The 26,921-nt window shown below is 38.5% G+C and overlaps 1 protein-coding gene across 1 annotated transcript; it reads right to left on the bottom strand.

Moving 5' to 3' along the window:
- Positions 1-5,992: 5,992 nt before the first annotated feature.
- On the bottom strand, positions 5,993-26,700 carry wg (Wnt family member 1 wingless). Its single transcript, XM_018541353.1, is given in 5 exon segments — positions 5,993-6,550; positions 6,771-7,045; positions 16,745-17,004; positions 26,375-26,483; positions 26,667-26,700. Coding segments are annotated over 5 exon segments (1,236 nt in total).
- Between the last annotated feature and the right edge of the window lie 221 nt (positions 26,701-26,921).

The raw sequence follows: 26,921 nt of genomic DNA on the forward strand, positions 1-26,921 counted from the left end.
GAAGCTTTCGTAGGATCCACGAACGAGTATCGCCCATGGGACCCGTGGCGAACGCGATACGTAAATCTACCCGGTGGTACCCGAATGATTATCTACGGAATCGCGTCCAGGGTGGTCCGCGCGGTATACTTTTTAAGTTCTTCAATAACTTACTTACTTGCTACAATCGTCGCGGATGAAAGAGCAAGAATAGCGTTAGATAGCTTGCATGTTGAGATTGTCACCTCTTTAGAATTATTTCGCGAAATATTAAAATTGCTTGTGAATAATAGTTTCTTCTGGTCGAATTGATTAGCCTTATTGTCAAGCTAATTAAAAACTTGATGTTGCTTACATTTTCTAAAATTTTTGTATACTATTTAAGTCAATGAATGAAAATTTTATAATCTCCGTCTCTCTCTTTCTCTTAAAGTAAATTTAAATATAAAATATTGAAGGAACGTACGAGTGAAAATTTAGTCCGTCTCTCTTACGCCTTATCGTATCGAATTTATTTTGAAACTATTTTTAGAACGATTACTCCAGATTATAAAATAGAGATACTAAAGTTTACTGGAATCTTTGCTCGAAAATAATTCCATTGAACGTCGTACGAGGCAACCGAAGACGAGAATATCGGCAGCAATTGAAAGAAAGGAAGAAAGAAAGAGAGAAAGAAAAGAACTTCTCTTGAAAGTTTTAGGGACGAAAGGCCGGAGGACCTCGAAAGGAATCCGGGTGTCGACCGACACGTTGGTACACGCTGGTTCCAGGCAGTGGTCGATCCGCGATTTCGTTCCCACAGTCGTCGGAGACGCGGATTCCGCTGGAGATTCTCTTTACTGGTTCCGCGGAGGACGGCCGGAGGAGGAATGATCGAGGAAGCGAAATGAGAAGCCAAGACGGGGTAAGAGGTGCTCTCCGGGGCTTTATAACATGCCAAAACGCCGATAATTCGACGGTGTGGTCCCGAATGTCAGCCGATATTCTTTCCCACGAATGGCTACGACGACGAGCTCCAGGTCCCGCCAAAAGGGATTCCAGCCATTCCTATATCTCGGCGACGACGACGTGGACTACGACGACGACGGACCACAACCATGGACTACCTACTTTCGGCTCGCGCGATCACAAAAACGATAAATTAGTTGATTTACGTGTATACACATTTTTTTTTATTGGAAATGATTTGAAGATGGCTGAGTAAGGCATGAACTGTGTAAGGCAATGAACAAAGTCTTAAGTTTCATTAAGTTAATTCTTTTCTTTTTTGTATATTTCCTTAGGATTTTCCTAAACATTGTATTGACTTCTTATTGCGCTATGTTTAATTGAAATAAATTAAGAATTATTTAAAAACATCTAACACTATATTTATAGAAATCTCTAAATGTGTATTATATATATGTTTAATAGAAGAATTATGAAAAAATTATATATTTTTTTTAAATACTGTATTTTTTTTTAAAGTAATACAAAAAAGTTTGGAAGCAATCTAGATGAAAAATTATTATATTTCAATAAGAAGTAGACATGTCTTTAAAAATTAATTAAAGTGAGAAAACAGTTTTACTCAAACTATGAAATTGTATTGTTAAATATAAATATTAACCTTATTAAATTCTTTCATATGTAACATTCGTTTTTGTACGAAAAGTATAAATTTCTAATTTCAGTCATTTTTTGCAGATATCAAACACCCTATCGGAATACATTACTATCGACCAATATTTAATTTCCATATAGGGGAAGTTTTTAAGCGTCAGCAGAGAGAGAGAGAGAGAGAGAGAGAGAGAGAGAGAGAGAGATAATAGGAATTTAAAAAAAAAATAGAAAGAGAAAAATATAATATACATCAGTTTTTTTTTTCAGTTCTCGTGGGCAATAATGATCCATTGTGAAGAATCCTCTATACGTATCAGCGCCTGCATCCGATTTACGTTTCACGAATACGAAATGCACAGTACGGGAATGACAATCGAGTGCCTCCGCGTGCGGAGTGAAGAGGAGCCCATCAGGATGCCACGCGCGTGTGTTCGTGCACGACACGCCGCGTGTCGTTCCGCCCGCCTGGCTGCCCCGATTTTATCGTCCCGGGGGCTCTTATAACCTCTAAATGTTTTCGTCGCCTCTATCAGATCGCGGCGCCGGGAACAGGGATAGCTCTTCTCTTCGCCGGCGAAGGAACCATGCGAAAGATTCAAATAACGATAGAGCGGCGAAAGGAGCGTTGGTAAAAAGTGTCGATGACACGACGGTGCACTTTATTTCCAATTAGTTTGAGCCACCATCGTTTTTATTTGCAAACGATATATCAATAAATTAAATACGAAATTCGATCTTACCAGTGATAAAGCAACTACTTTGATGAATAAAATATTTTTAGTAAAATTATTTATAATTTAATTTATATTGAAATTAATAAATTCTCTGTTTAATTTAGTATCGTTTTTTTTTTTTCATATATGATCAAACTACTGCAGTTGGAATAAAATACTCAAGTCATAATAAATTTTAAAGGAAGGTAAAAGTTTTTCATGAAGACTAAATCTTTAGGGTATAAAGAATGATAATGTCAATTTTTCTTTTAATTTAAGCAGACTTCTGCCGCGTGTTTATTAATATCGGTGAAATTTGCAAATTGCAAGAAGGACTTGCGAAATGAAATTGGCACGCGCTACTGTCCGAGTTCGCCAGGATGCAAGAGCTGCAGAGGGGCTTCTTAACGACATGTCGTATTTATTCGCGGTTCTCCGCCTCCCAGACATCCGTTCCATTAAGCCGACGCATCTACCAAGCGCCTCGACGGGATCGCCGGGATCCAGGATCACATTCCCCGAGCTGAAACGAACCGCACGCGTGACGGTATGCGTAATAATAGTAAAACTGAATGAATCCACCTCAGTCGCCTCCAGGACGCGCTCGTGCTTTTCGAGAATGCGAGGATGGTGGTCAAGAGGAAGGAGGCGAAGAGGGAGGGTTGTGGCTGCCGCTCAACGTCGAGCTGGCCCGGGGTAAAAACCCGAACTCGCGAAGACGGGGAAAGGAAGGGCTGGAGAGGCTGCTGGTGTCCGTTGGTCGAGGTGGGGGACCGAGGGGGTGGGTGGGTCAGGTAAGATCAAAGAGACCGCCGTGAGAAGTGGTCCGGCTGCCCGAGATTCTTGTCTGCCGGGACGCTGGCAATCTCTCTCTCTCTCTCTCTCTCTCTCTCTCTTTCTGTCTCTCTCTCCTTTTCCCTCTCTTCCTCTCCTTCCTCCCTCTATCTCTTGTTCGCTCTTTCACAAGAATTTTACTATCGTGGTGTACTATCCCTCTGAGTTGCATCGCTGAGTGTGGATCTCAATGTGATGGACGGTCTAAGAATTCGATGGCGGAAGTTGATTGACCATTATACAATGAGATAGACGTAAACGCTGAGTCTGTGTTGCATAACTTGAATTTACAAGTTTGACAAGTTTATTACTAAAAACTTTGGATGTATCAGTTATGTGTGACATAAAAGAAAATTTTATATTATAAAAAATTTTTTTTCACTCCACTGTTAGTTTATTGCCATATTATAACTTTCAATAATTAATGTAATAAAAAAACATTAGCATTCCCGATTCAACATTAATAGATCAATTTTTAAGCTCTTAGAACGCACTCTCTTTTTCTTCCAAATCTAAAAAGAAATACTTATTATTCGTGGGCATGAACGGCAGATAAAAGAACTGGTAGTCCGATGGTAGAGAAAGAGAGACACGCAACAGAAGGAGGAAGCGGCAGCAGAAGGTAGATCGGGAGAAGGAGCATGTGGAAAAAAAGGTGAAAAGGGGCGAGTGAGAGGGAGAGAAAGCCTGTAGGTCGGCGATGGAGTGTTGGTACCATTAGCGCGGATGCCTGTTCGTATGCGGTCAGGGTCCTTTTATCCCGCACGGAGATTCCTGCGGGATTCCTGCGTTCGTTATCATCGCGTGCAGCATTCGCTGAACGCTGAAACGGTGGAAGGCAGAGATGCAGGAAGAAAGAACGCGATGAGAAAAAGGAGGAGAAGGGGGTGCGAGAGAGAGAGAGAGAGAGAGAAGGAAAGAAGAGGAGGATGAGGAGAGCCGAACGAGTCCTCCTCGGGGCATGGGCCTCCCACGACATTTACTCGGCGCAGGAATTATGAAGTCGTCCAGTTGGGGAACCAGTTGGCTATATTTCGCGGGAGTACGTCGACGGCGGCGCGCATCGTGTAATGGGAAAATATTGAATAGTCCTGCGACACGGCGCGGCGCATTGACCGTAAGGCCGAAGTTCGAGGGATTCGAATGTAGACCTCGAATGTAGACCTCGCATTTATAAGAACTTTACTTCTTGTAAAACCAATTTATCTCTCTCTTCCGAACGCATATCATGACGCAGAAAGCTATTGATCATTTGTATTTAAAAATTATATTAATTTATTATTTTACTTTGAAATAATATAAGCAAAGAGTATATACTTGTGTTTTAATTTTATATTTCGATTAAATATTAAATACAAAATAAATTGTTATTTACATAATAGATTATTAACGCTGATTACGTTATACGATGCAATTGTAGCTCGTTTAAAACTAACGAAAGAATTTTTATAATTTGTTGGGAGAGAAACAGATAGGATATAAAAGTAATAGTTTATTTAATCTTCTCTCTCTCTTCTTATATGTTTATTTATATAAATTACGGACAATAATTAATACATCTATTATGCACAACATTGGAATCATCTTATTTATTAGAATTTTCTCATTCACGAGAGAGAAGAGTAATCTCTCTATCAAGCATTGGCAAAAGATAATTCTAAACCCGTGGGATTCTCGATATCCTGGTGCTCGATAAAGAAAGAAGGAAGAAAAGAGAGGAATATGAAAAAGTTATAAAAATAATTTACCACTCCCCCCTATGGGGGCTTCACCTTCGTCGCACGTGTGTAAGTCTGCTTGTATTTACAATAATTTCTTACGGAGAAATATATTGGCCATCGATTGGCTTGCATTGCTGCAAAATATATCGCTATAATTTATTTATATACAAGTTTGCGATCTGTATATACGAGATTGCCCGTTTTCCCGAGGGAGCGAGTGTCTAAAATGCAAGAAGAACACTATTAAAATAAATAATGCTTTCGCGAGACCTCGATGCTCGCGTTGTAGCCAATAAACATCACTTAAAACGAAGACCTCATACACGGTAGAATAAAATAATCGAAGGCTTCTTCGTGCATCAGCTTACTTATCGTGATCAACAGCGGAAAAGCAAGCACTAATCCAATGTGATTAATATATGAAGAGATGTAATGAATTGAGAATTGAAATATATTATCAGCAGAGATATAACAGTTTCGTCGAATATCTCCGATGAGTAATATAGTCAGATGAGGAGACATGTGAATAGCAGCAGCCTTAAATTATTTTTTTCTATCGTATGACATTGTCACAGCTGAGATGTTAGAATCTTTATTATGGGGGCAGTGATGGATCAATCTGATCCTCATCAGTGAATAGCGAGATAGTGAACCGGCGTTACGCAAGCATTTACGCTGGGCATTTGTATCGCGCTTCTACCGCATCCCATAATCTTCCTACTTTAAAGCCTTAAAAATCTACGATCGCACGAACGCTTTTCACCATCTCAGTCTTTAATACGCGCGCGACGCGACGTAATAAATATATGTGGTTTCGTTCGTTTCGCGTAATACTGGAGACGAGGAGGTCCCGCGGGTTCACACGGGACTCCACGACGACTTCGACCCCATCCGGCAAGGATCCACGACAGCATCTCTCGAAACAAACCGTCCCGACAGTCGTCTACGAGAGACTATCAGGGTCCTTTAAGTTAAAAAAAAAAAAAAGTAGTTTCATCCTTTGAATTCATCAACGTATCGTTACACAAGAAGGTAACCGCGAAAACAGGAAGAGTTCGAACTTTGATCGTTTAACCCTGCACGAAAGTTGCCTCGAAGATGATCAAGATTACGAGATATCTCTTACGACCGAGTTTCTTTTCACAGACATGTGTGTATCGTCTTTTTCGTCCTGCACAGCTGGCACTTGACTTCGCAGCACCAGTGGAAAGTGCAGGAGCACCTTTCGATTACCGTCACCTCCTGAGTCTTGTGACCCCTGCCGCAGCACATGAGGTCGCAGCCGTCAACGCCGATGCTCGTGTCGTTGCACTGTCGCCCGTGAGTGCCCAGGATACCGAGCTTGGGATTCTTCTCGCAGAATGGCGGCGATGGCTCTACATAGACCAGATCCTTCTGCCCAGGCGGCTTATGCTCCGGATTGTATGGCTTTAGTTGGAAATTGTAACGCTGCCGACGTCCGAGACCGTCACGATGCTGGTGCACGGAATTACTCGCCGAGTTGCTGGTGATGGCATTGTTGGTAGCGCGTGCGCGGTCTGAGTTACTGACCATTACCCGCGAAGCCCCGTCGAAACGATCCTTCAGGTTATCGCCGACCACGCGGAAATTCGGCAGCCGCATCCAGCAGGTCTTTACCGTGCACGAGCCGGACATACCGTGACACTTGCATTCCTGACGCATCTCCGAAGTCACGTGCTGTAATGAGAGAGGCGAAGTCCTGCATAATTTTTCTTTGCAATTAAAATTAATAATATTCATGATGATTTTAACTTTCTCGACTCTCGCGATGAATGACTTATTGCGGGTTAATTATTTTGTCCGGCACAAATATGCCAGCACATAAAATAGCGGGATATAAATGAATATCTCGTTTTTACGTTTGAATTTGAATCACAAATAAAATAAAAAAGCTTACTGCTCTGCCAGCCTCATTGTTATGTAGATTCATCTTCTCGCGGAGATTTCGGCCACGTTCCCCAGTATCGACGAATTCGCGAGAGAACCTGAAGCCATATCCAATGTTATCCGAGCAACCACCCCATTCCCAATCTCGAACAGCAGATGATACGCGTGACTGGTGAGTGTAATCGCAGGAACACGACTGAATGCTGCCCTCGCTACATGCCCTAGCGATACTGTGAGTTACTGCCGCACTCGTGATGGCGTAGATAAAAGCAGTCTCTCGACATCCTGTAAGAAAATCACGGAAAATTCACGATGCGCGCCGTGTTGGAACTAAATTCCTCCTTCAGCGCATGGAAAATGCGAAAACGCAGATTCTGCTATTATTACATTTATTATCGCTTTTATTGTAAATATTGCATCGTTAAATCTTTCAGTTTTTAATTTTATTTGTCCAATTGTATAACAGTCTTGGATATTTCTGATGAAACATAAATCCTCAGTAATTATTTTTCTATTAGAAATGTGATTTTTTATGAAATGTTAATTTTTTTTCTTGATAGTTATCAATATTTTTCTACTAGAGCCGAGAGTGCTGACAAAACTTTTATGGTGTTTGGTCGCGTAGGAGGTGAGTGGTGACGTCAGGCAACGTCTCAATCCTCCACGAGAGACTACCTGCGCGAGAAGTTCTCGCAGGTGGAAGCGAGGGAGAACAGGAGTGTGCATAAGAAAGACCGACAAGAAGAACGACAGAGGAAGAGAGCGAGAAAGATAGAGCGAGAGGTAAAAGACGGTACGTGACCTTAACCCTGAGTGGGCTGACCTGAAGCACCTCAACCTTATCTGCATAAGGTGCAGGTGCGTGCCGGCTTCTTTTGTGCCGGTGAAGATATCGTGCGAGAGAAGAGCGGACGAAACAATTTCATAAATTGCGAACTCGCACCATTCCAAGAGAGTGTCCCATTAGTGAAAAAATATTACACGATGTTCTACATTCTTCAGGTAAATTTTATCAAGTTAATTATTTAAATTAATTTTTGTTATTTTTATAAATGCACTTAAAGAAAGTGAGAGAAGTACGTATAACTCGTTATCTTATGTACATCTTTATAATAATATATATGTTATACAATATAATAATATATCCTAAATTTTGATTTATTTATAGGTAAATTTCTATATATGTGATATTTTTTATAAAATAATAATTGTGTCATATCTGACACAAATTATATTGTTACATGTTGTATAGAGAGGTAAACCAAGGGGATTAGAGAGTTTGTAGTATTTTCTATTTAGGCTGCCTATTCTAAGCTACTTCTTCAGAGTGATCGACGACTACAAGTCGATGGGAAACTTTCCTCGGCCGATTAAATGCGCGTGCGTATCGAAATGATAGAATCCGTAAAATTGAACAAGAATAAGACGTTAAACGATTCAACGATGGTATCGTCCGCAACGAACCATCCTGGGTTCGAAATTCTAGATTCGTTACGAGTCTTTTACATTACGACAGTGACATCTCGAGCTCCCTTCTTAACAGTAGTGAGCATTGAGAACAGATAAAACATGGTCGAACAAAATCATAGAAGAAAGAAAAGAAGGGAAAGAATGAGCGACGATTTTCTTTAGTGAGAGAAGAGTTGGCGTTGGCGGAAGTGGGAAGGCAGGTGCGTTGAAGAAAAGCAGAAAGATTTATGCCGTTACACGGCTCGTTGTTACGGTGAATCCTTGCCCTATTTCCTCTCTCATCCTAAATTCGATCAGTTCCAGATATTATTTATCATAATGTCAGACTACCATGACCGAATGGATTACACCGTTAGTAATCGCGTTGCCTTCTAGTCGAAACGTTCTCGCGCGATTCTAAAGACGAGAGAGCATGAAAGTGTCACAAATTCGTTTAACAAGGACAGCTGAGGAGATCAATTTTTTGAATAGAGACAGGAAGACATATGGCTACGTGTTGTAACATAGAATTTGCTAATTATTTAGCATTCCTTGAACACAAAACTATTCAATTCCAAAAAGTTCCGGTTGTTATCGAGACAAAAAAAAATTGCACGACGTCAATTTTTTCTTACTGGAAGAAAATTAATTTTGTCATTTTATCTTATTTATGTAATCTTTTCTGTTGATGCTTTACAGTATTCATTTGTATTCTATATGTACTTCTTTATCTATTTTAGAAAAGAAAACAAAGAAAAGAGAAAGAAGACGAAAAACGAAGAAAAAAAAATTATTTATTATTTCTTTTTTATTTGAGAGATATCGAAGCCATCGGTAGAATACCATATTCATAGTATAATTACATAGTGTTCGTTGATTCATGTCTTAAGAACGTAGGTTAATCATTTGTAACGAACGCCCTCGATAAACTCATTGCCTCGTCGTGGATTTTGTAATTCGTGGAAACCAATCCGTTCGATTTTTCTTGGTTTTTACGGGTTTTATGATTTTCAAACAATCGGACTGTCACTCATAGATAAGCAAGTCGCGGTCTTGTTTCTTAAAGGCACGGAAATATACTGTTATCGGCACATGCGAGGTTATAGAAGACCGAAACAAGGGAAGAATGTGTGAAAAGTGAGAGAAAGAATGCGACGCGGTGAAAGATACAGTGCGAGGAAAGTTCAGATGAAGGATAAAAAGTGCGACTCGATAATCTCCCGGTATAGTATTGTTTGCCCTCAACGAGGTGAGTACATCGTTCTCGCTTGTTCCGCGTACGATAAATAGTTCGACGGCGGTTTTATCGACTCGTTCAAATAGCATGAGCAAGTTGGAGGTGCAGTCAGAGTACCCGCAGGGTAAACACGCGCGCACACATCGAATTCCTTAGGTCGTACTCGCGTATTGGTTTGGAATCTGTCTCTTACAATCCGGCAAACGGGACAGATTTAGGAAAGATGGTCACATTCGAAATATATTTTGAGTTCAAGGCGTTCTACGTAATCTTGCGAAACCTTCGCAGAAAATAAAATAGATTGGACAATTTTGTTCTATAGCTAGATATATGTCCATTATACATCGCCATATTTTCAATTGCAATTATACATTTTTTGTTAATATCTTATTAATAAAAATAGAAATTAATTCATCTATATATATATATATATATATATATAAATATTATATATTAAATTTTTATTTAAAATAATTTTTTTAATCGACGAATATAAATGATAACGCGATAAAATCATCGATTAAATTTCTGCAAGAAATTGTCGTTTTGAAATTATCATGTATATCTACTCTCTAAAAAAATTTAGAGTGACTCTTACTTTTTAAAGATTGAAATTTGAACTATTCTTTTGCAAACCTGACTGAAATTTTACTCCTTAAAATGAGATTTCACTTTAAAGAATTTGTAGAGTTCGTATCAGTATTTATGTAAAAAGTATTCCAGATTTGTATCATTAAATTTACAAATTACTTGGTAATTCTGGTTTGAAAAAAATTGATATAAATATTAGAGCGTAAGTTTTATCATAAAACGTTGATATACAGTTTGTCGGACGAACGGCTGGCCTTTCGATGTGAATCCTCGATGAAGCATATAGAGCAAAAACTCGCGATCTCCGCGACCACATCGTTTTCGAGATTGTCCTAAGCGGCATCGTCGCGCATCTTTACGAGGGACATTTGCGTCTCGGCTAAAATTCCACAGAGATAAAATCGTTAGGAATTATTGCTACTGTCGCGGCCCGAGTACCGGTCAGGAGACAGAACGAATTATGGTGTAACCACCTACACGTGGAATCTAAAACGACGTACTGGCGATGGTGGTCCCCGACGACGATATCGGCGACGTGATGATTTATGTAGATGTGTCGTAATACAGCCATTAGACATAAGATGATGGTCCGCGATGTCAAGTGATAAGCTGGATGTAAAATCGCTTACAATGATTCATTACGAACGTTATAAAGAACAGAAAGATGGATTTATTACTTGCGCTGAGACAGAGATTGCCATTTCAGTAACTTAAGATGTCAATGTAAAGAAAAATGTAGATTTAAAAGATTGTTTGCTTTTAAAAACGGCTTTTACTCTTAATGAACAAAACAGAAACTTAAATAGTTCATTCAAGAATAAATAAGAGTGATATTTAAAAGTCTCAATAATTTAACATCTTTATACGTTATATATTTAAAATATTACAAAATTTGTACACGTCTAAAAATATATTTTTTTAAATTTGATCTTAAATATATTCGTGAACGATGTTCCTTGATATACGGTGACAAAGTATCTCCGACGACCTTACGAATGATCGTGGCGACAACTCGGCCAGGCTCGAAAATAAGAAAGGCGAAGGGTAGCGAAGAACAGGCAGAACAGCCCTGAGGAACTCAAAGACCGCGGAATAACACGGAGCGCCATATAGACCCGCGGGAACGAGTGTGGGCTTGCAGAGGGCCCCGTGGAAGCAAACAAGATGTAAAAATCACACGAGGCCCATTGGGTCGCGGCTCACGTTTTCGCAAGAAACCGTGGCGTGCCGTCGACACATGTAGCCCATCATAGGCCGCAATTTATGGTCGTGGCAAAAAGCGCCTGATGTCGCCATATAAGACGCGTCCTGCACGCAGCGGACAGATATTGATTGAATTTATCCTGTAAATGGATTACGTCGATATTACAACTTATGGCGAAGATATTCGGAACGTGTCGCGAGCTCATACAGTCTGAATTTACGATGAAGATAAGATTACGAACGTCTTTGCAAGAGAGTATTTGGACGATTAAGATTGCGCGAATTTATTAATTAATCGTTGCAAAAAATGGCTCCAATTTAATGTTGTGTGTAACGTTTAACTCTTATTAGGAATAACATAATTAATTGGTAAAAAGAGTTTGAGATTTGTTACGGATTTCCGCTCTGTATCGTAATAAAAGTTCTTTGAAGCTCCTCCTTTTCTCGCGCTTTACAATTTGCCTTCTGTTGAAACTCGCGCTATAATAGAATCATGAAGGCGAAATGCAAACCGCGCAGAGCTGCAACGTCATTTCGTGGGATAGGGTACAGGTCCGTAACTAATCGCGAACTTCTTTCGCTGATTGGTTGCCTCATTGATAGAGCATAGCCGGGAAGAAAGATGATTATTTGCATATTATGTGTTGATCAAAATTGAAACCATTCTTATATTCGGTATTTCGCTGATTACACAACAAAAAGATGTTATTAGATATTCACACGGAAAGAACGATTTTACTAAAGCATCTAAAAATTTAAACAGATTTGACAAAATTATTTTTAAATTTACCTAGCTAAATTTTCAAATATTTTAGCAAAGTAGTTATTTCTGTATGTATTTTTTAAATTACTACTTTTTAATTTTTCATTCTCTAAGTTTTTAATTAAATTAAAACTATTGTACATGTGAAGTCTATCTGTCACCGACGACATGGTAATTCTTTCTTCTCGCGATCGGAATCGAACGACTTCGGTTGTTATAGTCAAAAATAATCTGCGGGAGAGGAAGAAACAGTGCGCCCGATACGGCAGAGTCTTCGCAGTTTACCGAGCAATTAGGCTGCGAGGCTTGCTTTTGCGAGCCATGGTGTGTGCCGAAGAGAAGGAAGATGCGGAGGTACGAGAGAAAACCGCGAGAGAAAGGAGCAGAAGAGGAGCTGGATGAAACGAGATGGAGAACGGTGGAAGGCAAGGGTACCAATGCGGTAGGTGGCTCTTGGCGGCGAAATGATTACAGGCCGTGAACGCACTCACTACCAGCTATAATATCGAGTACAAACGCAACCAAAAGTATCGCGAGTCGAGTCACCGAAAATCTTCTCGCGCACAGATTCCCGCGGCACGATATTAATTCCCCCTTCACCGTTTTACATACGCAATGTGTGTGTGAGATTACATATTATTTAAATTCAAATGTCGTATATATTCAATTCTCGTGTTACCTGATGTCGACAAAAGTTTCAGATCGTATACATGTTAATCGACATCGTGTTTTTTTTTTTTTTATCAAATCGTTAATCGTGCGTTTCCACACTGACACATGAATACATTAAGTCTTACTTGCATGCGTGTTGTATTAAAAATTCCAGCGTGGATTGACAACTTGTTCCGTACTTAATAATTATTCGCGCCGAGTAAATTAACGTCCACACAGAGTATGTCTTATATTCTCTAACTTACAATTAGTACTTATATTTCTCAATTAACGGCTCAAAACGTATACGAATTTTTTTTTGACTAAATATAACACGTGAATCTTTACACGACTTTCCGTTTCTTATCTCGATAATGTGTATATTTTCAACGAAATGTCACGCAACACCCGGTGATATTAACCAGTAAGACCAATAGATTCGTGTTATCCCGCTTGGAAATCTGTATGTCGCCATTCTACTCTTACAGCTTATATTTCCGACATGACTGTAGACAGTTCGAGCATGGTGATAATCCGGAAACGACCGTTTAAGCCGGTGTTCGACTACGAGTTCTTTCCGGGCCCTCTTTTTGATCTCCTCGAATGCGACAAGTACGCGAGCGCATTACCGGTAGTTGATTGCGATCTGCGTTTCCCTTATGCCAGCGCAGTGAAGATCAAATCTCGAGAGGATCCATACGAGGACAAAGAAGATATATATATATATAAGAAGCGAGAGAGCGGCAGTGAGAAGAGCGGAGAAAACTGGTCCGCGCTCATACGGGGCGATGAAGACGAAAGGTGAAAGGTCGAGGGCCCCGTCTTGTGGAAGTTGCGAGCAATCCTGCAGATTGTCACGGAAAACGGAAAAAGACAAGGTATCAACCGAAATTTATCGCGGTAATCTGTTACAGAATAGTTAAGTTTTGTTATTTTTTAAAACTAACTGTTCATTTTTATCAATGTGGATTAACTGCGATTTTAGTTTAACTTTATTTTTCATCCTTTTCTAGTTTTAAGAATTGAAAAAAAGGAAGATAAAGTGTATACATTAAACCAAAAAATCTATATTGATAAGAATGAACTTTATATTCTCATATAAATGTTTTATAGCTCCTATTAAACTTTATCTAATTTGCGCAATGGATTGGTGAACGTAATCATGACAGGTTTTTCGCGTGCATCAAATTAATGCCTCTCACAATGGTTATTTAATCTCGACAGGAATAACATTACGATCGATCTTTAAACCGCGTGACGCGCTTTTGTATCTCACGATTTATACGTAATCATTTTCTACCCGCTCCTGACAGAACAATGTATCATAGAAGTGCGAAGCGAATGTAAAAACGGATTCTCGTCCCCACCGGCGTTATTATCCGTGAGTGGCTTTCTCGGGACTTGATTAACACGTCAAGCGTTATGGATGCCACATGGCGCTCTCACTTTTTCGTTTACAGGTGTCATATAAATGCCGCACGTTACCGTGACGCGTCTGTTCAATTTACAGAATTTCTAATAGTTCCCGCGCCTCGTCTTTATCCCCTAATGGCCGCAAAGTAAAGTAATAACGCATGAGATTGTATAACTATTTGAATAATATTTCTGATGCGTATGAAAAAAGATGCGCATTACGCACCGAATATATTAGTACATTAGCTTTTTTACGAACGTTTCCGTAGAAATCTCGCGAGATACTTGAGATAAGCGTAGACTTCATAAATTCTATTATTATACTCAATAATATCCCTCAATAATATCAAGATGATACTTAACTCTTCGGACTTTTTTGACGCCAAACTTTTTGACACTGATATCTTACAGACCCATTTATAATTTATGTTAATTATTATAAAAGACATTAATTAATTTCAAAATTGAATTGACATTTTTGATAAAGAGATTTATATAATAATTGAGTGAGCCCAATAGACTGGACCGGGTTAGCTTCAGAGGGTTAAGAAGTAACGAGGTCAGGAAGTTTGTAATATTATTGTTCGTAAAGGTAACCTCAAAGTATTCTCATACAGAATAGTTAATCATTTTTAGTACGTTGGCGTACGACAAATACGTATAACGAGTGAATACAATCGGAGGGTGAATTGGAAATAAGGGTGTTAGTGTACGGAAGATACGAATCTATCTGCAACTAGATACCGGTGTTAGTCGCAGACACATCAGAGGGAACATCTCGTATTAACCGCCAATCCTCGTCACCCCATTGCGACGTTACGATCGTTTCGTGTTGCAATGTTGCAATGAAACGTGTCTCTGGGCGTCGAAGCGTGCGTGTTACAGGCTCGTGAAAATAACGCACAAGCTACTCTCTCTCTACCCCTTTCCTCTCTTTTTTCCTTTCTCTCTCTCTCTCTCTCTCTCTCTCTCTCTCTTTTTCTCTTTGCGCCATGTACTTCTTTTAGTTTTACTAAGTGGCCATATGGGGACATTCGACATAATGGGGTGGGAGCGGCTCGAGCGAAAAAGCTCGGCTTACAATCGCCTCGACGAGATCTAAAAGAGCCGCAGGGGAGCCAGAACTGGTACGAGAAGGTCCATTATCAGGTTGCAAAACATACATCTGGCCGGTGAGGGCACGTGCCCGGGGCCTTCGGACGAAGGGCACGCCTCCTAAAGCCCCCTCTTGCCCTCTCTTCACTCCTCATCGAGGCATCATCCTCGTGCCCTCGTCTTTCTAACCCTACGACGACTTCGAGCCTTCGCGCTCTATGCACTCGATCTATGCGATCGCGCGTTCGCATTCGAACGAGGTGTTAATGCGTCTTGTCGAAAGCACCACGGGTGTTCGGTCATGTTTTAAATAGAATAATATCAATACTCAGTCAATTATCTATTGTATTCAATAGTATCTCATTCATATAAGCATACAAATTCTATATAGAAAATAGAAATTTGTAAAATAGATCACTCACATTTAAGTAACAAACGTTATCAAATATTACTTTGTTTACTTTGTTATTCAATTACAATGTAAATTACGTCAAAATTATTAATGTAATTGTATTACAATTTACGTATCGTTATTAATAAGTGATTTATACAATTTTGTATAAACTTATTAATGGCGACAATAAATTCATATATAGATATAATAAGTTTTGTAAATGTCATCGTGTATGATTATGTATAACCGAGATAAAGTAAAGTTAAAAAAAAGTATGATCCATTCGAAGTAATATTATACGTATATGCTTTTCGGCCAGATAAGAGGCCAATGATGTCGTTTTAAATTAACTCTACATCCGCTGAAAAGTCTACGGCTTATCTCGAAGGTGTCGTTCGCTTAGCGATGACGCATTGCGATGACGAGATGACGACCTTATTACTTAATCTACCGAGTGTTACGAGACGTCTCGAGCCTGTGTTAACTTAAGCAAATCGACAGATTTGTCACTGGCGATCTTAACGACCATGATCAGGCCCCCCCTCTCTCTTTCTCTCTCTCTCTCTCTCTCGTTGCTTATATTTCACATTTCCTCCTCTGAAACTCGTTCCCAATGAATCTCTATATTGGGAACACTAGTTATATCGCGGCATGTATCGTCTTTTAAAACGTAAATTAAGAAGTACTTAAATTTATATATCATTTTACTGTAATTTTTTTACGCGAGAACAAGAAACTTATTTCTTACTACTTCTTTAATATAAATGTTATTTTAACGATTTAATTATAGAATACTATCAATATTGAGTGATGGTATTGAACAATATTGATGTCTGAATTTTACATCCGAGGAAAAGTAGATCATTCTTAATTAATAATATATAAGGTTTTCATACTTTTAATGATAAAATATAATCTGGATATTTATAAATTTAAATAATTTAATTAGTAATTTAAAAGAAAAGAAAATTAAGTAGATCAAATTTAATTCTGCTAATCGCTGAAAGCATTAAAGCTTAACGCTCAATAACCTTGCTCATTTACATGTCAAATTCTCAGAGTTAAACACGTTGCTTTTTGCGAAAATAATCAGCGGAGTTAACTATTAGTTCTTGCATACATTCGCATTAAATAATCGAGTAGACGAGCATATATTATCGAATATATTTGTTTCATCAATTTTCTTACCTCTGTCGACGATTTTGCCGAAGAGATTTTTTCCTCTTAGAAAATTTTTCGTCGAGCAATTCCATCGCCGGTTGCGAAACTGATGTTGACATTCAGCGATAGCTTGGTTCGCACCCCTTGACACTGCCATCAGTACTCCTGGATTTTCTCTAGCGAGCCTCCTCTGTTTTCTTCTTAGGGTGGTGTAGACCGGTTCCATGTGTATGGAACCTGCTGACATCGGTAAAAAATTGTTGGGTTCGCCTGCTTTTGCAATACCCCTAAACAAATTTAAAAAACGACGTATTATTTTTATATTCTCTGTCTCTTCACATTTTTAAATAAAATAAAACTCATACAGGCGTTTATAACAAAAATGGAATAATACAACTAAAAGGAAAATGGATTTTACAGAAACATGGAAATACATATAGAGAGTGAAAAAAAGGAGAAAGCAATACACATATAATAGAAATAGAAAGATTTGTTGAGAGAACCATTCTTTATAATTTGTCAAAAAGGATTCGTTGAAAGTGATTTTGAGTGCAACTATTCAAGTCTTCACTCACCTCGAACAACTGCTCGGAGTTTCGTTTAAAGGAAGCGGTAGGAAGCGACTTGGCTAACATCGAAGGAAGGTAGCTTCGACGGCATCAGGTAGACGTGGAGCGTTAAGGACGTGTTTTCAAACAGGGATCGTGTTAATGAAGAGCTTTGAGTAAAATTACTCCCGTGATCCAGCGGTACGCGGTGTTCCCTTCGTCCGGGGGAGTGTAATCCCGATCATATATCCTCGATAACAAACGTTAAAGTGCACAGAGTATGCGCGCTTTCGTGAAATTATCAATTTATATGCAGCTGCGTTTGGCCGCGCTTAAGCTAGTCCCGGCCCCGACGAAGAGCTTAATGCAATGCGATCGCCGGTAAATTCCCTTAATGAGCCTCTGTGTGTCCGTTCTGGCGAGCGCCGCGCGCGTCGTTATCGTGCTTGTCGCGTATTACATGGCTGTCGTAATGTAACGCACAAGGTATCAGGCCATATCGCGCGAATAAATTTTAATTACGCGGCAATTCCGCGAATGATAATGCGCACCGTCATCCGCCGCGATTGCATTTGTCCTATCCGATCCACAAACGCGACAGGTGCGATCGATCTGCTAGAGAAACAACTTCCAATTTGTACTAAATAGAGTTTTAATCAACATTCAACGCTTAAATAAATTTAGTAAAGAGCACGTGAGAGTCACAAATATCTTAAGTGAGAAAGCAGAACAAAATTGTTGTATTAAAAATTAAGCATTACATTTCATTTCTGAAAGTTACATTATTAAATTCGACATGTAATTAGTGTAACATAACATATGTTTCGGTCTTTGTATTAGACCCTTTTCAGATGTTTGATACTTTTTCATACTAATTTCGAACATCTGAAGAGGGTCTAATACAAAAATCGAAATATATGTTATGTTACACTAATTACACGTCGAGTTTAATAATGTAACTTACAGAAATGAAATGTAATGCTTAAAATTTTTAATACAATTTTGTTCTTCTTTCTCACTTAAGATATTTATGACTCTTATGTGCTCTTTACTAAATTTATTTTTGTCTGAATAATAAGAGTCCTTTGCATTTTTTATTCAACGCTTATTTATAAATATCTCATACTCACATATAGTATATATATGTCTTATTATATATCTTCTTCAATGATTGTTAATTTGTAATTTTAAACAAACTTTTTTAAATCTTGCATTTATTTGCTTAGAATTGTTGATATGGGAAAATTAAAAAAATTTCAACTTGTTGAATGGACATTTTTTATTTGCTTAGAGAATTACAACTTTAAAGTAATAATATCTATGTTGCACTTGGTGTGATTGTTTAGAGACAAGGTTTTTGAGTGTTCTTGATTTATAGCTTTATAATGGAATAAAAAAAGCTCAAATTGTCCTTTATTAAAATTTTAAAAAGCAATTCTAAAAGATTACGTTTGATCCATTCCGGAAACTGTTTGCGGAACGTTTGAATAGATGTATAACTTATGGAGGTGCTTAAGCGTGCGAGTTAAACAGTAGTCGTCACCGCGAAACGCCAATTTCGAGCGCAAAAAAGTGCGCTTTCTAGAGAGAACGGGCAGTGCGAGAAAGAACGGGGAACGACGAAGGTGGATTAGCACGAAAGACGAAACTGGTTCAGCAGTTTCGATCAACGGTAGCTCGTTGTGTGTATAGGGTGTATCTGTGTTCATGGATTTACTCTAAACTCCTCTTTTTACCAAATTTAAAGTTGATTTTTTAGTAACGAAAATGTATAATAAAATGTTAACTACTAAAGAGTTCATGCCTATCTTCTAAAATATTTCCGTAATTTTCTAATAATTTAAAATTAGAATTCTTTTTAAATAAAACTTTGAAATAAAATGTAATCTTTTATGTACGTAAAGCATTAAAATTGCCTAACATTAATTACAATTGAAAAATTATTAATAATAGGTTGAAAATTATTTTGAAGATATATATTGATAACATCTGTTTTTTATTCAACAAAAGCTGACTGTTATATTTGTACAGCCTAGTTCGGAGAAAGTGCTCATCTTCTGATACACCCTGTATATATATAAATCAAGCTGCCGCGCGAGTCCAGCCTGTGAAAGAATTCGCATCTCGATCGATCGAACGTCGCGCAGAAAAACGTTTAAATGCGTTCACGGTGTGCCCTTCGTGGGAAGAGGGATGCGAGGACCCCCGAAGAAATGCTGGACCGCGCAAAATGCATACCGATCAGGTGCGGTAAGAAACGTTGTAACTCGCTCGAACACGAAATAATCAGAAAGTTGATCGCAATTCACAATTAAAGAAGATTTTAACTAGACACGGATACATTCGCGTTGCTTAATATCCGTTTTATATAAAATTGTGTTCATATATTTATCAAAAGTATGATTATATTAACTTGAACTCGAACGTAGTGATCTTAAGAATAATTTTATAAATAGTTTTTTGGAGAAAATTTCAATGATTTATATCTAATAAGATTTAGAAGTAATAAATTCTATTATTGATATTGTACAATTAGATTCGTTCTTATATCGGTTCAATTTTGTATTATAATAATATTTTGTTTGTGTTTTTTGTACAGTTTTATACTATAATATAAATTAAGAATATATAGAAATGAATTTAAAAAATTCCTAAAGAAAATAAATCCAATAACAAAGAAATGTTGATAGATCTCAAAGATCCATATATTCACTTAGCGTGTATATCACAAAAAATATATTTATATAAACAATGTGTTTCTATTACGATCAGTTATACAATCTTCTTAATACATGTAATAGATATTTGTGATCCTACATAATTCTCAAGTGAAAGCTAGATTAGCGAATTTAAAACAAAACAGTATACGAACACGATATTGTAAACCATACAATCGCAATAAAATGTTAATATAACAAGTATCGTAAGTACTCCTTGTGGAAAGAACTCCAAACAGGATCGTAAATGTCCGATTTGACCGCGTGGAAAAGCACCAAATGTGTCGCGGTATTTGTTGTTCTTTGATGGGAAAGCGGGCTAGGAACGCTCATGCGACTCTTATTTAAAATAGCTCGTGTGTTCTAGGATCGGATCAGTCGTCGTCCGGCATAATAAACAGGTAATCACTGTCGCCGCGACTCCGTCGACGCTTCGTGGTCTGGGCGGAAATTAAGGCCCTGACACAAACCGGGCTGCGTGGCGCCTACCGCGAAATGACTGTCAACCACCCATCACCGAGATCTCTCGTTGACACTTCCGAGCGGGTTAAACAAACTCGCGTCGGAGTGCGAGGTGGCAAGCACGTGGTTCGATAAAAGAAGACGATGGATTGTTCCTTGACACTGAATAGGGAAATGGTGCATTTTGATTTACAGAGATATATATATATATATATGAAATTCAGAGCGATGCAAGTGTAACGCGAGATAGTAAAGAAAACGTGAAATAATGCTTGGTGAGTTCAGTGAACTGAAAATGGATATGTCACTTGGTTTATAAACGAGCTGGAATGCGACGGTATCAAACACGTGGCTCAGAAAAGGAAGATGGAGAACGACGTAACGTCCCGGAAGATCACTTTCTCGTATTCACTTTAGGGCAAGAGATGTAAAAACAAGAGCACACGGTAACGTACGAGAACGCTTTTCATTTCAGCTCTGGAATTCTGTATAAGTTTCAACGACAATGTCGAGATCGTTGTATTACGTAGATTATTATACACGGTGAAAGAGAAACGCAACAATAGTATATTCACCGAGATACTGTCTTGTTATAAAGTTTACAAAATCCCGATGCAGGAAGCGTAAAAACGTGACGCGTTAAAACGCGAGACGGTGCCTCGATTAAACAAGATTATTATCGCGCGTATTGCGCGAATAAAAGGAGAGGATAATAAACATCGAATTTAACGGTGCGACGTGCTTTCGACGACCCGTCCGGAATGCACGCGGAACCACCACATGGCGGGTCCTTCGATTCGTCACGCGCGATCCGCGAGCTCGCACGGCCGATGCGACGTAATGCACTCCACGCAACATCGGCGGCGGTGCGCACGATGCGCTCGCATACGATGCATTCAATAAGCGATGTCCATAAATAAGCCGCGCCGCGCGCGGACCGGTTAGGATATATCTATTGCTTGTAATTTACGTCGGGCTTGAAAAGCTTCAGGGACGACTCCTCCATCTCCTCCACCTTCGTATACTTTCTACCGCCAGACGATGGCCGAGACGAAAATAATTTATCGCCCCGGAGACGGGAGAGGGACGGGGACGAGAAAAGAGAAGGGCGCGAAGGGCAATAACGATCCCCCTCCCCCAGTGCGTTTTAATGATCCCATCGCGTTTTTCTTTAAAACAATACGAGATCTATATCAGAAGATTCTTCGTAAAGATCTAATATCAGAATTCTTTGTAAAGAAAAATCAATTAAACTGCGGTTAGCGTTGACATTACTCGTGTGGTTTTTTTTTTAAACGTAATTATGTAGGGTATTTCTGTCTTACACATTATATCTCATTGTTCTTTTTAATAATTAAGACTGAATAAAGATTGATAATATTTTATGCATCCTTGAAATAAAATGCAATTCTTTTTAACTGTGAAACAATTTGTGCTAATGTAAATAGTATTCACGTATATGTAGCGAATTTATAATGTAAAATAGGAATGTCTTGAACATTCCACACGAGTAATGAAGGGTTAACTAATTTATTAGAATAGTTACGTATATTCACATATTTTAATTTGAGCACTGAAAATCTTAGTCTTTTTGCCGTTATATTCACACTGTCGAGGATCACCCAGTCAAATAATCGGCATCAAATGAGAGACAGTCTGCTGTTTATTTTCTATCAATTGTAGTGTAATTTATGGGGTTCCATTGTTTATCTTAAAAGAGTTTCACACTCACAACATGATGACGCTATTTCAGTCTTATCCTTCGTGCGTGTTGCTAACAGCTCTCAGACGAACAAACGCAGTTGCGTATTCACAGAATTAAATTTATAAACTCACGCAATAAGATCCAAGAGATAAAAACGGGCAAAATTTATATATGACATTCTGACGTACTTAATTAAAGTGTAAACGTGTGTATAGTAAATGATAGCTAATTGTAAACTGTTTTATTAATATACTTGATGTTGAGAAGCAAATGTTCTTTATACCCGTGATGTTTTTGTTTGATCCAATGTCTTGCAGCTCTAAGTGACAACGCCTTTCCCTGCGTGTCTCAACGTTCCTTTCCAGATCCCGACATATGTCATTTCTAACGTAAGCTCGTCCATATCCAGAACGACAGCGCCGTGAATCAGGTCGAGATATCATGAATCACGACAGAGACGTCGCGTTTCCGATCGCGGAGCTCGACGTCTTTTTCATTCGGTCGACCGACTTCTCGTCTTTCTCATCGTAGGAGACCACGCTGTCACGGTCGCGTATCCCTCGCTTCTGATTCTCGTCCCTGCGGACCGCATCGATAAATCGACCACACTTGAGATTACCGGTTCGCGATGAAAGCGACAGATATAATATCGTAACGATCATTAGAGAGAATCGTGATTGCGCGGTAAGATGTTTATTTGAAAGATGAAACGTCAATGATTAATAGCGAAGCTTTGAGCATCCCGTTTAGCATCTCATTTGTAGAACATTGGCTATAACACCTTGTTTAATGAAGATGTGGAGCTCCTATCACAATTCCGCTCTTGTTAACGATATGGACGATCGTTTAAGACAATTTACATTTTAATATATGTAAAAATTACAAATTTCTATTTTTTACACGCAAATACACAATATAGTGATATTTAAAAACATGCGAATACATAGAAGTTGTTTGTAAAAATTACAAATTTTTATTTTCTATATATAAATATACAATAAATTAGGTTTATTCGTGCCAAAATATACATATAGTTTATAGAGGAACTATTTTGCTTACATAAAGCAAATTTCATACGACGTGTCTCATATTATGATGAAGAATCTTTAGGATCTGTTGACATTGAAAAAGAGAAATTTATACACCTTAATTTTGATGTTCACGGAAAACTTGTGTTGCCAATAACTGCGTTTATACAATCTGCTCTCACGGCGGTGAAACGACTCTCCGTCTGATGATATGCGACAGCATACAATAAAAATACCGTGGATACCTACCGTTTATAATAACGAAGTTTGAGCGCGCCTTTGCGGAGATGGAAGAACTGGCGTGAGACTTAATTAACGACGGCAAAAGTAATAATCTGTCGCGCTCGCATGAGTTTTAAAAATATGGAAAGTCTCCATGCGCGCTCGCACTTTATGTCGCCACAAGGTGTAATTATTGCCCACGTTCACAATTAATCGTCACTATTAACACCAGATACGACCACCCACAATGCACGATAAACGTACGCCGAATCACGTGCATCGACTCTTAGCCAATCTACCGATCGTCATGGTTGTACCTATGTTAATCAATTGATCTCTCTACGTATCTCGAATCGATACGGATGATAGATTCGTGACTTCCTCGACGTTTTCCCTTTCACATGACTAATGTCTATTTCTTAAATCTTAGTTTAATCTTGAATTAAATCTTGATTTAATTTAATCTTCATTCTTTCCTAATTCTTAAAACCAGAGAAAGATAAAAAGTACATTATTAAATCAGGATTAAAGTTAATTTGCAATGATAGGAACGAATATAATTTATCTGTCTTCCATTAGTCTGCCATTATTTAACCATTTCTTTAAAATTAATCCTGCTATGTTATAACGAATTTGGTGAATGTACGGTGCCGTCGGACATGTGTTTAATATAAATATATAGGAACGGGTTAAACAGCATAATCTCTAATGTACCTTATTGTGCTGTTTTGTAAAATATGTATTTTATAAAAAAAATATTTGCATTTTATTTTTACATTCAGAGTAAATTACTGTATAACGATTTTAATATGCATTTAATCAAATTCGTTATTAGTCTCTCATTGCTGTCAACTACAATGTATCGTAGAAGAATAGGACTATTGATTTATCGCCACACATTTTTTAAAGTAAATAGTTGTGGACAGTTTTCAAGTTCTGCTTGTTAAAGAACTATAAGATGATATATTTTGCTTTCTTATACTACTTCAACACAGCGTGTATCTTCAGTAATGACCGAATGACTTATTTCACTTAAAAATCTTCAATTGAAATTAATCACAGAAGGATATTAATTAATCGAAACGCTAGGTTTTTCACGCGACACACAATTATGGTAAAATTGAGAACAAATGATGAACAATACGTCACAGTTTGAATTGACTCGGTTGTCGCGAGCAACGCGCTGTCCGTCGGATCGTGTCGATGTATTTAATTTCGCGGCAATAACGAATAAATGGCCAAACCATCGTGCGAGGTTTACGCGGAAATGTATGAGTCCGTGGCTGATATATCGTCGTCGATTTATGTTATAGGTGGATATTCGCCGTAGTTATCTCGCAAGATAGCATGCGAACACGAGCTCTCGATCGCGCGCGTTATTTATGATCGGCCTAATGAAGTTAGTCATTATCTAACACATATCGTGTGCAAGAAATCGCGAATCGAAACGTGGAGTTAGAATTATGATTAATGAATTAATAACGACATGGTGGTCACGCGCGTAAACAACGTTGCTCCCGCGATTAGCGCGATAAATGCCGGGGCAGACAGGTGTTAATGCGTGCGCGCACGAGCGCACGCCGTAGTAATTAACGCACGAAGGTCAATTCGATTCGTGCGAGGAGAGAATTACATTTTAATTAGAAGAAACTACGTCGGATGCGGCGGTGAAGAAAGAAGTGCGAGAGGCGGCATTGGCCCTACGAGACATCTCTCCGTTTCTGTACACGCTGCCGTTTAGCCAGTCTCTCATGGGAAATGTGTTAGATGTGTGCAGAAGAAAGTAGAGATGTAAAGTAGAAAACAAGAATTTTATATGTCAAAATGTATACAACTTTGATTACTTTTAGAAAGGTGTAAAGTTATGAATATATAAAAGGCTTGGATGGATTGAGAGATCATTTTTATAATATACATATATATTTTTTACATAAAATTTTCTCTCTTTGACATCTTTTTAAGGTTGTCACTTTTATTTCAGAATTCTTCAAAGTAAAAAAGAAAACAGGTATCGTATATCTTTACTTTTCCTTTTTACTTAAATTGACAAGTAAATTCTTCTTTTAAAAGAATTTAGTATCTGTTAAATTCTTCTTCATTTTTTTTTTTTTTTTTTTTTTACGAGAAATCAATTAATGAAAGCAGTTGATAAAGAGCGAAAACAAGCGAAAAAGCGATAGAGCTTTCGATTTCCATGCTGATGCAAACTGGTCGAAGATCAAGGGCAGCTCCACGTGGAATTGATTCCTCCAACGCGATTTTTATTTCCGATGATTCAGCGATTGCAATAATGATCTCAATTAACGCTTGAATCGTTAGCTGTGACGTCAGAGTTTATGAGCGGAAAAGTCTTCAAGATCCAGTAATTGAGCCATAAGAAAATTTTTTTCTTATTATTTATTAAAATTACCAGGTCAAGTTTATCCTTATACATATGGATAATTTGCATGCAAGTAAATTGTCCGTAACCATCAGGTATTGTCATTAGCTATAAAAGAAAGAATAATTATATAAATGGATAATGTAATACAAAAATGGGTTAGTGAGAAATTGAATATTTTATAGATTTTCGTTCCCTTGACGAAGATGATTATTTCAATACATGTCAAACACAGCGTTCTCTATTTCATGCAACAAATAAATAATAGAGAATTAAGAAAATTTCTAGAACGTAAAAAAAGATATATGCAATTCTAACAGACATCGTCCTTTTCCTCATTGTCACTCCGGTTATTTAAGTCCATTCAATGACTTTGTCAACAGGTCTATTAACCGTTCAGTGCAACCATAATTTATTTCAAAAAAACTCCGCGCGCTAATGCCGGCGATAAAATATTTTACGACGCGGTGTATTTACAAGCGTGCGTTCGTGGAGAGAAAGGACAGGGGACGAGAGGACGACGGGAATTCGACTATATACACCGCGAAGGTGTATTAAAATAAAACTCCGCGCTCTCTCGCTCCCTGATACTCACCACCACGTGGATCCCCTGCCGCGATTCTTGTTCCTGGTGATTTCCTCCAGCGACGCGTGCACCGTCACCGAGAGCACGACCAGCAACATCCAGAGCCTCATCTTCCGGCGTGTGTCTCGCGTGTCTCTCTCGTAATCGCAGAATGTCCCGCGTGCTCAAATCCGCTCTTGTCGTTTCTTATCTTTGATCGAGGGCTAACACCATACACCAACTATATATATATATCACTGAACGAACATCTTCTAGCGATACTCGCGTTCTTGGTATACTTGATCGACGCGCGAACTCAGATTCTTCTCGAATCGCACTCACGGGGTCGTGTGCATGACCCCGACGCTAATCGCTCGATAAGATCGTCCTGGGGATTTAAACGCGATCCTTCCGGGGTGTTTCAATAACGGTCTCACTGATCTCACCGCATCACCCTCGTGAAATCGTTCGACGTTCGGCGAACCGTGTCGGAGCTCACCGACGTTATCTCGAGCGAAGAAACGTAACCGTCTATCACCCTGCGATTACTTCCGTGCACTGTCCTGCAGGAAAGCTA

This window comes from Cyphomyrmex costatus, unplaced genomic scaffold (assembly GCF_001594065.2).
Source record: "Cyphomyrmex costatus isolate MS0001 unplaced genomic scaffold, Ccosl1.0 scaffold281, whole genome shotgun sequence".
In the NCBI taxonomy this organism is placed as follows: Eukaryota; Metazoa; Arthropoda; class Insecta; order Hymenoptera; family Formicidae; genus Cyphomyrmex; species Cyphomyrmex costatus.